Raw genomic sequence first — 16,493 nt, 5'->3', positions numbered from 1 at the left:
GGGCTTCAGACGTTCTGAGGGCTAGTGGATTCTGAAAATCACCTCCTGGGCAGAGATGAGGGTGAGGGGCCCAGGACATTCCAATGGATTCTTGGGTGAAGATGAGGGTGAGGAGCTCCAGACATCCGAGGGCCAGGGGATTTTGGACATTCTGATTGTTACTTAAGTGGTTCACAAAAGTCAAGATTAGCATTTGTTTATACATTGTCTGGGTAGGGTGGAAATTATAGTCCTTAATTACTTATTACAAGTTGCAGGGGCCAAGATGGCATGGGTTTGGACTGCTTGCCTGTCACATTTGGGTTACAGAGAGCAGTTTCAATAGAAAGCTGAGGTATGGTTAAGGTATGCAGTTTTATGGGGCTTTTACCATGTCACAATATGAACAGTGTGGAAGAAGGAGGCAGGAACTGGAGGCTGAGGTTTTTGTGCAGAATCTGTGGGTACCTAGAGCACAGGTGCTTTGATAGGAGGAAGTGAGCATTCTCCATTAGAACAGGGGGAAGAAAGTGAGAAAAGCAGGAATATTGGAATAGATTCACAATATGAGGCAGGGACAATGACATGTTTACATTTGAATTCCCACGATACTGAAAATGAATGTATACAAGTTAACATTCTTAGGGATGCTCATTGGTTTAAAGCATTTTCTTTGTTAAACATTTTAAACTTCTTTAATGGTCTGCCTCTCACCTCCCTCTTTCCCTTCTGTGCCTGTCGTCCTGTCTCCTTACCCCACACAACCTGAAATAACTGGAATCCAACAGAAAGTAATCCAACGTGGGTATAAACATTGATTGTACTTGGTTAGAAGAAATTGTGTGAACAATGATTAAGAACGTAGTCAGTCCCCACTGTCTTAACTATAAAGTAGAGATTTTCTCCTTTTGCTAGAAGGACACAGTGAGAACCCCTTTTTCATTAAGTATGTCCAGCGGGGAGGAAGGTAAAAACCTGCTGAATGTCTGTCTTGAATGGGATTTTATTCCAGTTAAATAATTCTGGTGGTTTCGTGATACTTTTCTCAAATGTCTTTAAGCCCAGCTCCTTTTTTTTAAATTGTACTGATTTAAAAAATTATGGATATGAAGTTTTGTGAAATAGTTAAATGAAAACATAAAAATTATATGTAACGAATAATCCAAATGGTCACAAAAGTATGTTTTCTTGCAACTTTGGTGTCTCTACCATTAGAGACTTTTTCTCATTGAAAGTATCTAATTTATTGGCTCTGAATGGGAGGGGTTTTATTTGGGGGATTGATTTAATTAATGCTTAAACAAAGCTTTTGTTTAAACTCTCAGAAAGTCTCTGGCTAACTATAGCTAGAGCTTTAAGTGGTGGGGACACTTACATGGTGATACATATCCAATAGGCATGGCGTTAACTGTCTTTTTCCTGAGGATCTACTTTATTTCTTCTCAGTACTATCAAAATTTTTGGACTGATTATTTTCCTATAAAACACACAGTAACCTGATTCTCTTGAAAAATAAACAAATTTAAAATCATAACAATCATGAGTAGAGAGGATGGGCAAGCCCTTTTAAATTGGAGGGGGGACTTCTCTTGTTACTTGGTAACAAGTAACTTGGTAGCTCTCTTGTTACTTATCCTTTTGCTGAAGATTTATATAGGCCCACTCCTGACTTCTTGACACTAGTGATACTTCCTAGTCACTTTCAGATTCTTACTGTGTTTTGTAGAATTCTGAGATCATAGAAATAGGTGGAATATTGAGACCACGTCTCAATATCATATTTAGACATATAAATGAAACAGACACTTCAGAAAAATTTATGGCCCTTAGTGTCTCATTGAAGCCGCAGAGGAAGCAGTCAAAAGCCTGAGGGTGTTCAGAAGGTGGTACCTGGATTTGGTGTGGGTGAGATGCGAATTAGCTGATATTTCCCATTTTACTTACTTTTTTAGGGAAAGGGATTCTGTGTTTTTCTTATTAATAGCTAAGAATATGTTCTCTGATTGTCTTTTTATCTCAATAAAGAAACGTGTAGTTTAGGCCAGGTTTGGCGGGCAACATGGTGAAACACCACAAAAAATGAGCCAAGCGGGCGTGCGCCTGTAGTCCCAGCTGCTGTGGAGGCTGAGGCGGGAGAATGGCTTGAACCTAGGAGTTCTAGGCTACAGTGAGCCCTGATCATGCCACTTCATTCTAGCCTGAGTAACAAAGGAAGACTCTTTCTGTGCAAAAATAATAATAATAAATACGTAGTTTCATGGGGCACACTGAAATCCTGCCTGTTGATTCACAGTGTGTGAACATGTTTAAAATGCTGAGGAAGTTAGCTCTTCCACCCCTTGGCTCTATCTATGGTTTATGTCATGAGAATTAGAATAACCAGAAAATTTCAATAAAGAAAATAATTGAAGATGAGGGTACAGTTTGCCTCTTGTACAGGAGTGGTCTGTTTATGGCCTTTTTGCAGATGAGCAGCCAGTTATTTTCTGGGTGATCTGTAGATTAAGCCCTGGTCCACTCTGGTGATTTATTTATTTTTTCCCTTTTTGCAGAATGCCTTCAGAAATCTTGCTGAAGATATTTTCCTACTTGGATGCTGTGAGCCTGCTGTGTACTGGATGTGTGAGCAGGCGCTTTTATCATCTAGCCAATGACAAGTAAGCAGAAATCCAGGTCTCTGTTATGTTTTGATGACAGTTTGATGGAAGTCAGGAAAACTAATAGGAACTTTTTAACCATTTTAAAAAATTTAAGAGAATTCAAGCGTATTTTTACACACAAGTGAAAATATTGAATGCTTTACTATGAAATTTTCAAATATTTGCATTTATATGCTTAAAGGGATGTACTCTGCATGGACCAAAAAGATCAAACTTGTCATTGCTGTGGCTGTTGGAGAATGTGGCTTCAGGCCTGTTGCCAGGAGGACTTGGCTGTGTTCCCCCCAGGATTAGCTCTAATCACAGAGTCTCAAGCAGCACGTGCAGGGACCTGCTGGCTTTGACCCTGGCCCTCTGTTTGCAGAGTAGAATGAGTGCCCTCTGCTGATGGCCAAGTAGATCCTAAAGAAAGAAAAGGAAGAGGCTAAGTTAGGTGTATTTAGCTCCTCCTCCCAAACATGCTAATCAGGTTAACTTACTTTGTGGGGAAAGTGAAATGGACAGAGAGAAGCCAAGACTGTCCTCTCCTGGAGGCTGTATCCTTGGAAGCAGGGAGCCAGAAGAGAGGGTTTCACCTGTGCTCACCTGGGCTTGCAGGGGTGTCTAGGAACAAAGGGGAACAAACCCCTCCTTCTGTTTGTCACTATAATTGTAGTCTGCATCTCATAATTATATCTTGGAGGGAGAGATGGTGGAATCCTCCTGATTTTCAGTGAGGATTTTGTGGCCTATAACAGAACATCTTGGCTTTTTAGGCCCCTCTCTCATTTAGCTTCAAAAGATCAGACAAGTATCATTCCCACATAGAACCTACATGTCAGCTGGGAAAATCAGCAAGATCAGAGGGAATGCAGATTTTAGCTGGTGGGTTTGTTTACTAGGTAAGGAGATGGAGAATGGCCGAAGGAGGGCTGTTGTATTAGTTAACCCTGGAACATAGTGGGCAAGAATGTCATTTGGTGCAGTGGTTCTCAAATGCCATCCTAAGAAGACTACATATGAACCACCTGGGAAAGTTTAAAAAATTTACATCCCTAGTTGGTATTTTTAGAGGTTATAATTTAGTGCTCTGAAATCTGCATTTTAAAGATTCTCCAGGTCATGCTAGCAAATAGTCAAGTTCTGAAATGACTCATCTCGTCTGTCTTTAATGTTAGGTGTATGCCTCTTAAGTGAGGAACTCAGAATAAGCCCTCAGATCTTATTAAAACTGTCCTCAACCATTCTCATGCTCTCAAGAGGACATATACTATTCCCTGGTTGGAAAGGGTGATTTTTCTTTTAATTTAAGGAGATGTTTCCCGTATGGAAGAATACGTGTCTGTCTGTGTCAATACATGCACACACACACACACACACACATATCAATGAGTGAAATAATCATTTTCTTGACAGTATAAAATGAATTAGAGCAATTTTTATGTTTCTCTTTCTCAGTGATTGCTGTATTTACATAGTTGGGATTTGTTTCCCCAAGCCTTATGTTGAAATTTGATCCCCAGTGTTGGAAGTGGGGTCTCTGGGAGGTCTTTGGGTCACCAGAGCAGATCTCTCCTGAATGACTTAGTGCCTTCCTTGTAGTTGTTGCTTTAGAGCTGGTTGTTTTAAAAGAGTATGGCAGGCCTCCCTCCCTTCTCCTGCTTGCTCTCTTCTCTTTCTCTCTCTCTCTGCCTTGTGATCTCTGCACAGTTGGCTTTCCTTGGTCTTCTGCCATAGTTGGAAGCTTCCTGAGGCTTCGCCAGAAGCAGATGCTGGTGTAGTGCTCCTTGTACAGCCTGCAGAACTATGAGCCAAATAAACTTTTCCTTTACAGATTACCCAGCCTCAAGTATTTCTTTGCAGCAACACAAACAGACTCAAACAATGATCTAAAAAGAGATGAAGGTGGTCACTAAAAGAAAGCACAGCAAGGCATTTTTCAAGGAAGGAATCAACTGAATGTCTAAAACTGTAGCATTCTGGAGGGTTCTTACTTTATTTATGGATAGAACTCAGACTTCAGATAAGCTGATAAATTATATGTTTCTTAGTTTCTTTACTGTCTCGCCTCTCCGTTTCACCTGCATGGTGAAGAAACTGGGCCCTTAATTGGATGTGGAGCATGGTTCTAGTGCTGCTTTTCGCATCCCTAGATTACTTATGTGCCCTCCTCACTTTCTTGGAAGTTGTCATTGGGAAACAGGAGTTTCTGATGAAATTGCACTCACATTTCTTTTGTTTTTTGAAGGACATATCTAAATTGTGCTAAGTTGAATTCTACTTTTTAGTTCTAGCTAAAGCACCTAAAGAGTCATAGTCTGACTCTTAAAGCCAAAGTCTGATCATGAAGTCAAACTACATAAAAGGATGTGTGATAATTGAATGATTAATTGATATGTGTTTTTGAAAAGTTGACAGTAGATTCTAAGTGTTGCTTCTGAGGAGAGGGCAGGCACACATAGTGTAGTGAGTTACACTGATGACTTACTGGAAGACAGGCTTGAAGGGCAGGGGGCTCCCCAGTGCTCCATCCCAGCAATGGGGGGCTGCTCCCTTCTGTATGAGCACTGGCCTCTGCGTGGAAATAACCAGATGCGGTGGCATCTGGTTTATCGCAAGGGGGTTTTATTTGCCATGTACTCTGGGAAACACTATTTATCTAAGCATTACATTGGCCCCATTTTCTGAACAACTTGTTGGAAGTTTCCCTGAGCCCCTGATTGGTAGTCATATTAGATAAATATGCCCTTGTCTTCAAACCTGCCTAGGCCTTCTAACAGGATGGAGCATTTGGGGATCAAGAGGTAAATGTGTTTGGGTTTTGGAGACTGTGAAAAGCATCTGAACCTTAACATTTGTGCATAATAAAAAATCAGGGGCATCATCTGCAATATAAAATGTTTTTACTTAGGTTTACTTATGGTTAATAATATATGATCTTGTGTATGAGCATAGTTCATCATACGAATATTTAGGTGTGGTTATTGTTACTAAATACATGTGGAATTTATGCTATGATTCCTCTCTCTGTGGCAGTGTTTGTTTTTGTAGGTTGTAAGTGCTAGCACATGTAAAAATAGTATCAATGGTGGTTTAGGTAGTGCTGATGTGAGGAATTCGAGGCTCCATAAAGGTCCTGCTAAAGGACACTTACCATAGAGTGAGTTGCTGAGTAAAATAAATTTGAAGAAAACACAAGCAAGCTTTTATGCAAAGAGAGTTTTAAAAATGTCTATTTAAAGGATTTTGGTGAAAGAGCTTTAACTTTACTTAGGGGTACTCAACTAATTATTGTATTGCATCTATCCACTTGCATAGGAAAGTCCAGAAATTTCTGAATTGAAAACAGAAACACTTTAATATAAAAGCTGAGCATGAAGTGATTTTACGGGGTGAGAAATGACTTAAGAAACTCACACTAGAAAGACATGTCAACCAGGGTCTGACTATATGTGAGCTTGTGTTTGGTGGGAAGTTCATGTAATGTCTGAGTCAAGGAGGTAGCATTCTGAAGTCATGTGTTTGAGAAATGGTCCTTTTCTGCTATGGTTAAGGAAATAGCTCTGCCTCCCCAGAGCACCCAGGCTTATCCCCAGGGGTCCTGCTGCAGTTCAGGACCACTGCTCTGTGGAGGAATCGCTTTCTCCCTGCAGCCTCCAGGCCATTGACTGCTTCATTCCATGCTGCTCTGAGTACTAATGTGGAGACATAAATGGGCAAATCATTAATTTTTAAAATGCAAAATTTGCCTTTCAGATAAGGAATTGATTTTAACCCCTGCCTCAGTTTTTCCTGTGTCTTCCTTCTCTTCCCTGGTGGAGAGTACTGGCTGAGAGGGAAGAGTCCTTGGGCCAGCTCACTGCCACTGCTCGTGGGGCTTCTCCCAGCCTCTTAGCAGAGATGAGTGGAAGGAACAGACTTTGAGTCGGAGCTGAGTTTGAATTCCCACATTGAGGCTTATTATATGGCTGTCTGAATTTGGGGAGCTTATTCAGTTTCTTTGATCCATTTCTTTGTGATTGAAGAGGCAGTGAAACTCATGTGATAAGAGTGTGAGCTCTGGTTCAGATCCCAGCTTCAATATAAACTTGAGTGCACAGACCTCGGCCAGCCTGCTTTTCATGTGAGCCTCAGTTACAACATCTGTGCATTGGCGACAGGAATAGCAGTGCCTCCTGGTTTCTTTATGAGGAATAAATGAGTAATGTATAATACGTAAATTGCTTAAACAATGCTTAACACATAGTAAGTGCTCAAAAAACTTATATTGACTATTGTTTAGTTGTTACCATTAATAACCTTCACTTTTTTGCTCCTTCTGAAAGCATATTCCTTGTTGAAATTAAAAAGCAAAAAAATGTACAGTTCTGTTGTTCACTGTTGAAATTTTTTGGTGTGCGTACATATATCATTTCTGATCTTTTTAAAAGCATGTATATATTTAAAAACAAGAATCATACTACATATACTTTGTTACTTTTAAAATAATAGATTTCCTATTCCATTACTGATGTAAGAGGGCAGTGGTTTGGATGATCCTAAATGACATGAGAATTATTTACTTGAGACCCGACCCTGGGAAATGGGCTTTTCCTTTTTTTAAAATGTGTTTTTGGTGGTGTTGAATTTAAAACACTAAATCTCAAACTGCAATTCACTTCAACAGATGAAAAACTGTAAATACTCAGCTTGACCTATTCATGGAATTGGATTATTTGAAAATATTATGCATCTCTAATTTGAGATATAACTATAGGTAGGTGACAATGTCTCTTATTTAACACATTTCCTCTTTTCCCTCCAGTTTTATTTGGATCAGAATCTACTCAACTGCTTTTTCATCTACAAGATCGAATTGGAAAGTTAATTCAGTAGAGAAGATAGCTATATCTATGAGCTTTCTGTCAGTTCAGGATAAAGAAGCTGGTTATTGGAAGAAAGAATATATCACAAAACAAATAGCATCTGTAAAAGCTGCACTAGCCGACATTCTCAAACCTGTTAACCCTTACACAGGCCTTCCAGTTAAGACCAAAGAGGCCCTCAGGTATGCAGTGTGTTCTTGAACACCGGACACAGTGGTTACTTGACAGTACTCTAAAATGTTTGTTTATAACCAAAAGAGAATGATGGTATCAGCTGAAAGTATTGTGTACATAGGACATATGTACAATTTAGATTGTGTGGGACTGTCTCTAGTATTTTTGTGTCTCTATAAAGTATGTAGCATTTTCCTGTTCCACATAGCCTTCTGCATCTGCTGATTCAACCAACTGCAGATCAGAAGTCTTCGGGGGGGGGGGAGGAGGAACCTGAAATAATAACAATATAAAAAAGAATACAAATAAAAACCAATACATTATACATAATAACAGTTTGCACAACATTTATGTTGTATCAGGTATTACAGGTAATCTCGAGATGATTTAAAGAATACAGGAGGAGGTGTATAGGTTATATGCAGATACTATGCCATTTATATAAGGGACTTGAACATCCACAGATTTTGGTATCATGGGGGTCCTAGAACCAATTTCCTGCAGACACAGAGGGATAACTAGTAAATAGCCTAAAGTTTTAATGAAAAGCAGAAGTAACGTACTTATCTGCTCTAGCACAGTAAGAGTGTTCAAGGTGTCTTCTGGGCAGAACTTTTGTCTTATTTATATATTGCCAGTACCTGGAAGATCATAGATGTTCAGGAGGTGTTAGGTGAGGAGAAAAAGTCTAAAGAGAGTACCGTTGTTGAAATGAACATTGTAATGGGCATGTTCTGAGAAGTTTGACTTTGGCTTTTAAGGATCTAGATGCTTTGGAGAAGATATGTGAAATTGCCTTTAGCATTTTTTTTTTTCAATGAGGCAGATATTGCTATCTTTCTTTTCTCTCTCCAGAATATTTGGTTTAGGCTGGGCAATTATACTGAAAGAAAAAAGTGGAAAAGAATATATCATGGAGCATGTTGATCTTTCCATAAACGACACCTCAGTTACTGTTACATGGTATGGCAAAAATTGGCCGTGCCTAGCATCATTGTCAACCTTAGATTTATGTGGTGTGACACCAGTTTTTATGGACTGGTATAAAACTCCCACCAAACATAGGTAAGTACCAATCAGCAGAACTGTTGAGTGAGAGCATCTTATATATAAATATTACTTGGCATTACTTTTGTAATTAAAAAATACCAGCAACACTTTTTAATTTTATCACATATTAAATGTACATTCTGCATCACTGTAGAAGAGGAAAAGAATACATTTTATCACATTTCTGATTAGGTCTAAATTTAAGTTCCTCATATCTTGGTTGTCTTTAATGGTAGGGAATGATATTCTAGTTAACAAAATTTTCTGTATGATTGATGGCTAACCTTTGAGGTTTTTCATTTTAACTATCTTAGAAAAATATATGATGTCTTCCTTCTTTAGTAAATGGTATACTAATCATAGTCTAAATATGAGGAAACCAAGTGATAATTAATAGTTATTTTGTCTGCCTTCTGTTGAACTTACTAGATACGTGATCCTGTGCAAGTAACTTACTCTTTCTGTGTCTTCTTTCTCTCCTCTGTGAAATGAGATGATCATTATACTGGCATACTATTTAGCATATATGACTGCAGTGAACAAGATCTATCAAAAGATATCACTGTAATATGCATAGAACAGCTAAGTGTGCAGCACATGGGTAATGCTTAGTGAGCCCTTTACTATTCTGTTGTCAGGTGGCTTTGCACTGAGTTCATATTCACTAGGAGGCTGGCATCTGCCTTTCTGAGCAGATCTCTCAGGTTCTCTTTTTCATCACTGATTGCTTCCTCCTAAAAGCTGGATTATGGCATGCATGCATAGCATCCTCATCTCTGGAGCAAGCTAACATAGCTTTATATAAGATATATTGAAAATGTAAAGGTAATACCTGCCTTCTTCCATGTTGGTTTCTTGCCCTCCTGTCTCCTTCACTGTCTCAGTGTTCTTTGACTTTTCAGGAATATTTACTGTGGTGTTTTCTTACCATCTTTGCATGCTGCAGTTCCACCCATTGGTTTCTCTCCCGTTTGTCCTCACTACGGAGGATACTGTGATATCTGACATTAGTGTCTGCCATCTCCATGGAGGGACAGGGTTCTTTCATGGTTTCCCTGGATACGGACACTTTTTTTCTTTCTTTCTTTTTTTTTTTTTTTTTTTTTTTTTTTTGCAGCTCTGTAACTGGAGACTTTGTTTTGGCTCCTCTCCATGGTTCCTGCTCTTTGAGTATTGTTTTAGTGATTACTGAGCTCCCTTTCCATGTTCTGAATGTAAGAGTATTCAGACCCCTTAGTGCTGGCAAATCCAGGTTTTATTGTAATCTAAAAAATATTCTTAATGTTATGATGAAAAGTGAATTATTTTTCCTGAATATGTTACTGAAGATACTTTGGAAACAGTTACCTTTTTAAAAAATGGTACTTTTATTTGGATAGATCTTTGAAATTTCATATGATATCATAAAGGAAACCAGCTTTTTCTAATGTTGTAGTTAGGGTTTATTCATTTCAAAATTATGTTTGGAGAATAAGTCCACAAACTGTGCTAGTTTTGCTAAACAGTATATGTTACTTGGCATATCATGAAATGTTATTTACAGATATTAGGACAAAATGGTTAACATTAATTCAAATGATCCTGAAGAATCAGTTAAAAGGATAATGTTGAATTGTAAAGCCCAGTTAAAGACAGTATGTCCCTGAAATTTTCATGAAGGTCAGAAGTAATAGATACTACATAGTGTCAAATGCTAGAATTCATTGGGAAAAGTCATTTGATGTAATTTATTTCTGTGAAATTTCAATGGACTTCAGCCAGCCTTTGATATACTGTGATACAGAAAAACCCCAAAAAACTAAAAGTGTTTTTTAGGAATTTGTTTTGATCGGCACTTTTATTGCAAGTTTGTAAGTGAATGCTTTCATTATTCAGGAATAGAACTCCTTGTATGCATCTGTGTGACAGCCAAGAAGAGACTTTGTGATTTTTATTTGGGTCTTTTTTGTTTCCTCTATGAGAAGTTTCTCAACAACAGCGAAAGCTTTATCGATGTAATTTGGATTTCCCTGTAATTTATACCTTTCTAGTCAGACTCTAAATTTTCATCCTTGCCAGCATTTTCTATTGTGCAGCTGGTGCTGTCCCACTCTAAATTTGTGAGAACTGTTGAGGAAACGTCAGCCTTAGTTTCTGTGTCTGTGGCTGTAAGGCCAAGCACATGAGGACTCAGCACTTTCTGAGTCTATTTAATAAACACCTCTACAGCCAGATTTTGAGAGAAGAGGGTTTCTCACATGCCTACCCAGCCTCCTGTATTCACATTAGTGATGATACCAGCAGGGACTGCTATTTATTGAGCACCTGCCCTGTGTCCTGTGCTCTTGTGCCTGCTGAGCAGGCTAGTGATCTCACACACAAAGAACCAGCTGTGATAGTCATGAAGTCACTGTAGATTAAAGCTAAGGTTTTAGCTCAGGTTTCCCTGACTCCATAGTGAGGTTCAGGACCCTGCATTTATCCTCCTCCAGTGTATTCTGCATATGCTGGGTTTATTTTTAATATATCATCACACATACTCACCAACCATCTCTCCTTATCCAGTTGTGATTCTCTGCACAAGAAGTTCTTTTGAAAAGTTGAACATGGGACTAGGGTCATGTCGTAGCTACTGATTTGGTTTTGATGCATCACAGTACCTTCCACTTTGAAACAGGACTGCAGCTTGTCTCCTTTTTAATTCGCTTGTTTAATGTACCTGTTGCCTGCTGGCTTGTGCCTGAGGTGCTGGGCACCAACTTTTGAATGAGATGTGGCCCCAGCTCCTTAGGGATTTCAGTTTAATGCTGCGTAGTGTCTCCTTTGTGAAAACACTGGTGATTTAGTTTATTTCTAATGTGTCAGCTTTCACTGTCTCTGAGTTATCCTTGATAATAACTTTTAAAGGCCCAGCTGCTTTGTGACCACCTCCTGAAACTACCTGTTCTTATGTCACTTGAAATAATATATCTTTGCTTTTGTGTTGTTTCAATCAGTTGACTAGGAATACACATTGAGAGTCTACTTTAGATTGTAGTATTGTGCTGGGTTTGGAAGGAATAGAACAGGAGACAGTTCTGCCACTTCATCACTTTCGTGATCCTTCAACTTCCTTCTGGCTAGGTTGAGTCGACAGCAAGAGCAAGATGGAAGGGAAGAAAAACCTAGCTGGGTTGGAAATTTGAATGTATCAATTTTGCCATTTATTCATTTGTGTCCCCACCCTACCAACGTGCCGCTTAGTTTGAGCACATCATTAACATGCTCTTCAAACACATTTGTGATACACTAAAGAGAACTGACAGCACTGTAGACAGGAAAGCTCACTTCTCTCTCTCCTTCCCTTGGCATAATATTCAAAGACTCCGATGGCATTCTTTAATTGCAAAGTACAATCTGAGTCATTTGACTGAATCTACCATGATTGGCTGTGACAGACTTATTCGGATCTTCTGCCTGCACCCTGGCCTCCTGGTTGGACTCTGGAAGGTAAGACTTGAGTCCCTTATGTACTGTGTCATTTCCCCATCACAATACCACGTTTACTTATCATTATGTATGACATGAAATGTAAAATCCTTTAAGGCTTTTCAGTAACTGCAATCCATTTACCATCTCACCAACTTCATTTTTTCAAGCTAACATGGCCCTTTCTGTTCCACTGAGGCTGCTCTGCTGTTCTGCTATCATAAACAACAAACCACTTCCTGCCTTCATGTTTTTCTTCATGTTATTCCTTTAACGTCATGTGATGTTCCCCCTTCCAATTAGTCCACATTCCTTCTTCTCTTCCTTTCATGCTCTTTCTCTGACGTTTCCCTTTCTTTTTTTTTTCTTTGCAAGATACCTAGACCCTATATTTTGTCTCTACATTTTCATTTTTTTTCTTTTTCTTTTTTTATTGTACTATAGGTTCTGGGGTACATGTGCAGATCTTGCAGGATTGTTGTATAGGTACATAAATGGCAAGGTGGTTTGCTACCTCCATCTCCCCCATCACCTATATCTGGCATTTCTCCCCATGTTATCCTTTCCCCTTCCCCAAACTCCTCACCCCCTGCTGTCCCTCCCTTAGCACCCCCTGCAACAGACCCCAGTGTGTGATGTTCCCCTCCCTGTGCTCATGTGTCCTCTTTGTTCAACACCTGCCTATGAGCAAGAACATGTGGTATTTGGTCTTCTGTTCCTGTGTCAGTTTGCTGAGAATGATGGTTTTCAGATTCTGATGGTTTTCAGATTCATCCATATCCCTTCAAAGAACATGAACTCATCTATTTTTATGGCTGTGTAGTATTCCATGGAGTATATGTGCCACATTTTCTGTCTAGTCTATTGTCAATGGGCATTTGGGTTGGTTCTAGGTCTTTGCTATTGTAAATAGTGCCGCAGTGAACCTATATGTGCATGTGTCTTTATAATAGAATGATTTATAATCCTTTGGCTATATACCTAGTAATGGGATTGCTGGGTCAAATGGAATTTCTATTTCTAGATCCTTGAGGAATCGCCACACTGTCTTCCACAATGGTTGAACTAATTTACACTCCCACCAACAGTATAAAAGTGTTCCTATTTCTCCACATCCTCTCCAGCATCTGTTGTCTCTTGATTTTTTAATGATTGCCATTCTAACTGACATGAGATGGTATCTCAATGTGGCTTTGATTGCATTTCTCTGATGACCAGTGATGCTGAACATTTTTTCATATGTTTGTTGTCCTCATAAATGTCTTCTTTTGAAAATTGTCTGGTCATATCTTTCACCTACTTTTGAATAGGTTTGTTTGTTTTTTTCTTGTACATTTGTCTTAGTTCTTTGTAGTTTCTGGATATTAGGCCTTTGTTAGATGGGTAGATTGCAAAACCTTTTTCCCATTCTGTTGGTTGCCGGTTCACTCTAATGATTGTTTCTTTTGCTGTGCAGAAACTCTTAAGTTTAATTAGATCCCATTTGTCTATTTTGGCTTTTGTTGCCATTGCTTTTGGTGTTTCAGTCATGAAGTCCTTGCCTGTGCCTGTGTCCTGAATGGTTTTGCCTATGTTTTCTTCTAGGATTTTTACAGTGTTAGGTTTTATGTTTAAATCTTTATTCCATCTGGAGTTAATTTTAGTGTAGGGTGTAAGGAAGAGGTTCAGTTTCTGCTTTCTGAAAATGGCTAGCCAGTTTTCCCAACACCATTTATTAAACAGGGAATCCTTTCCCCATTGTTTTTGTCAGGTTTGTCGAAGATCAGATGGTTGTAGATGTGTGATGTTTCTTCCAAGGCCTCTGTTCTGTTCCATTGGTCTATATCTCTGTTTTGGTACCAATACCATGCCGTTTTGATTACAGTAGTCTTGTAGTATATTTTGAAGTCAGGTAGTATGTGATGCCTCCAGCTTTGTTCTTTTTCCTTAGGATTTTCTTGGCTATGTGGACTCTCTCTTGGTTCCATATGAAGTTTAAAGTGGTTTTTTTCCAGTTCTGTGAAGAAGGTCAATGGTAGCTTGATGAGGGTAGTGGTTAACGTCACCCTTTCTGTGTGTTCAGCCTGGTCGTCTCCCAAGCACATTCTGATCCTGTAGATGTGGCATTGAGTGAAATCTGCTCTTCAGGGTGAGGTGTCTAAGATGTTATCTTTTCTCTCTGCATAAGGTTTCTTGTTTTACCAGGTCAGGCTGATATTTTAAGATAGCCGTTGACAAATCTGATTCTGAGATGGTAATATGCATGAATGTACAATGACTAGATAAAATTAAGACCCCAGCTTCAGACAACACCATCCTCTTGTCCCTTTTCCTTTCCTCAGCTGACTGTGGGCATCAGTTTTTCTTTCCCTCCTCTACTTTCTGTGTGAAGGTGGCTTGTGGGTGAGGCCACAGTTGCCTGCTCTGTCTTTCGTGACTCACATGCATCCAGCTGTGTTGGGTGCAGAGTTGTGAACACTCTGGTGGCTTCAGTTGTCCTCTGCCTACCTACTGGAGGATGACACCTTCAGATTTGCCATTTGGGGTTACCTATGCCCATCAGTGTCAACTGTGAATTTGGGGAGAAATGGAGGTCAGTTCCCAAACAGTCACATTTTCTGCTATTCGACCTGATGGACAAGTGAAGAATTTGAATCTAATCATTCCTACCACATTTGTCAAATCAAGCAATTACTTGCAAGAGGAACATTGTGTCAGTAAGGTTCAGTATTTGTGGAATTAATCTGGTATCTGTGAAGGTCTTTGAAAAGAGTTTGAAACAGCCTGGAACTAACAATGCATATTTTCACAACCATTATATATATATCTTTTGATATTTTGCAAGCTCTAGGTTGTGAGTTCTTTTGGTCCTGTGTGCTCTGCATGTTGGGGTGAATTGTGGTCCTACTGTCAATATGAAGTATAAGTCTTATTAGATAGTAATAATGTATTAACAGTAATAATGCATTAGCACTGTGGTGATCTTATGGTTGTAAGAAACTGCATCTATCTGCAAGATGAATGTGCTGTGATCTTCACAACGACCTTGTGAAAAATTAAAACATTTTGGTTGAAATATGTATTCTTCTCAATTAATTTTTCAGAAGGAGGAAGAACTGGCTTTTGTTATGGCAAATCTTCATTTCCATCACCTTGTGGAGAGGAGCACATTAGGCTCAGCCACTATGTATGTATTTATATGTGGGTGTGTTGAATTTTTATGCAGTAAAGTATTAGAAGTTGATGCTGTCTTACTATCCTGAGAATAGCTGCAGAGATACTCTGTTTTTAATCAGTAAATGCAGACCAACAGGCATAATTACTTAGCTGTAGCTAAAATAGGTGGATTATTCACAAGTTCATATTTGCTTCATCTATTTTGGTTTAAGGAATTTATACCTGGTAGGATGTTATTTCATTGCTTCAAGATGCCACTACTGTCCTTCAAGTTTTGCTGTTATGTGAATTTTTACATCTTGCAAGGCATGTAGACTCATGGCCCCTGGGCTAACTCTGGCCTGCGGATGATTCTTTCTGGTCTGGACAGTATTTCTTAATGAATTTGAGTGTCTTTAGGTAGGGCACAGGCTTCCCATTTCACTATTTTCCTGTGGACTTAGACTCTTCCTGACTCATTTTTTTTTTTTTATTACCTGAAAAGTTCCTGAGTATTTTTGAGTTTGTCACTTTATGTAGTCATTTTTTCTTGTTGAATAAAGCCTTGCTTGTCTTGGCTTTGGGTCTGCCTGGGTGTCTGCCCTGCAGATCGGTGTTCAGTGCCTTTTCCTGCTGAGCACTTCTGTGCCCTGGACACGGAGGGGCAGAGTGGCCTTTGTAGTGCAGCCGCCCTGGGGTCAGCTGCAGAACCACGTACACCCGTACTGGGCTGTGGCTGCCTATGGAACTCACATCATTGCCTGTTTTTACGGAAGTTGGTAAAAGAACATTAAGCAGTCTTTTAAGTTTACGGTATTGAAGATTATAGGGAATCCTATGGCATTTCATTTGTAGGAGGTAGTGCTTTGATATGGATGCTAATTTTTTAAAAAGTATTTTCAAACCAGGAATTTTATCCCTGGTGTTGACAAGTTTGTATGCTTCTTTTGTTTTCTTTTCAGCCCCTATGAACTGCCTCCACATAGCCCCTTTTTGGATGACAGCCCTGAGTATGGACTGCACGGCTACCAACTCCATGTAGATCTGCACAGCGGTGGGGTTTTCTACTTGTGTGGCACATTTCGCAATCTCTTCACCAAAAAAGGTGAAATTAATTGACTTTTTATTTCATTAAGAAATTAAAGGTTGAGATAAGGAAACTAATTTTTATGTCTGAGTTAGGAATTGTCCTCCCTGGTCACTT

At 39.2% G+C, this 16,493-nt stretch overlaps 1 protein-coding gene across 1 annotated transcript in view; it reads left to right on the top strand.

Moving 5' to 3' along the window:
• Positions 1-16,493, top strand: part of FBXO15 (F-box protein 15) — a 75,714-nt gene that overhangs the window by 10,053 nt on the left and 49,168 nt on the right. Inside the window, exons 3-8 of the mRNA XM_032293740.1 lie at positions 2,532-2,636; positions 7,423-7,665; positions 8,513-8,722; positions 12,049-12,175; positions 15,238-15,320; positions 16,252-16,394. Of these exons, the coding sequence (XP_032149631.1) occupies positions 2,532-2,636; positions 7,423-7,665; positions 8,513-8,722; positions 12,049-12,175; positions 15,238-15,320; positions 16,252-16,394 (911 nt within the window). The remainder of the gene's footprint in view (positions 1-2,531; positions 2,637-7,422; positions 7,666-8,512; positions 8,723-12,048; positions 12,176-15,237; positions 15,321-16,251; positions 16,395-16,493) is intronic.

Source organism: Sapajus apella, unplaced genomic scaffold (assembly GCF_009761245.1).
Source record: "Sapajus apella isolate SASKATOON/1434 unplaced genomic scaffold, GSC_monkey_1.0 scaffold30, whole genome shotgun sequence".
Taxonomy (NCBI): domain Eukaryota; kingdom Metazoa; phylum Chordata; class Mammalia; order Primates; family Cebidae; genus Sapajus; species Sapajus apella.
The sequence above is the reverse complement of the archived record's forward strand: the minus strand, read 5'-3'. Positions and strand labels throughout refer to the sequence as shown.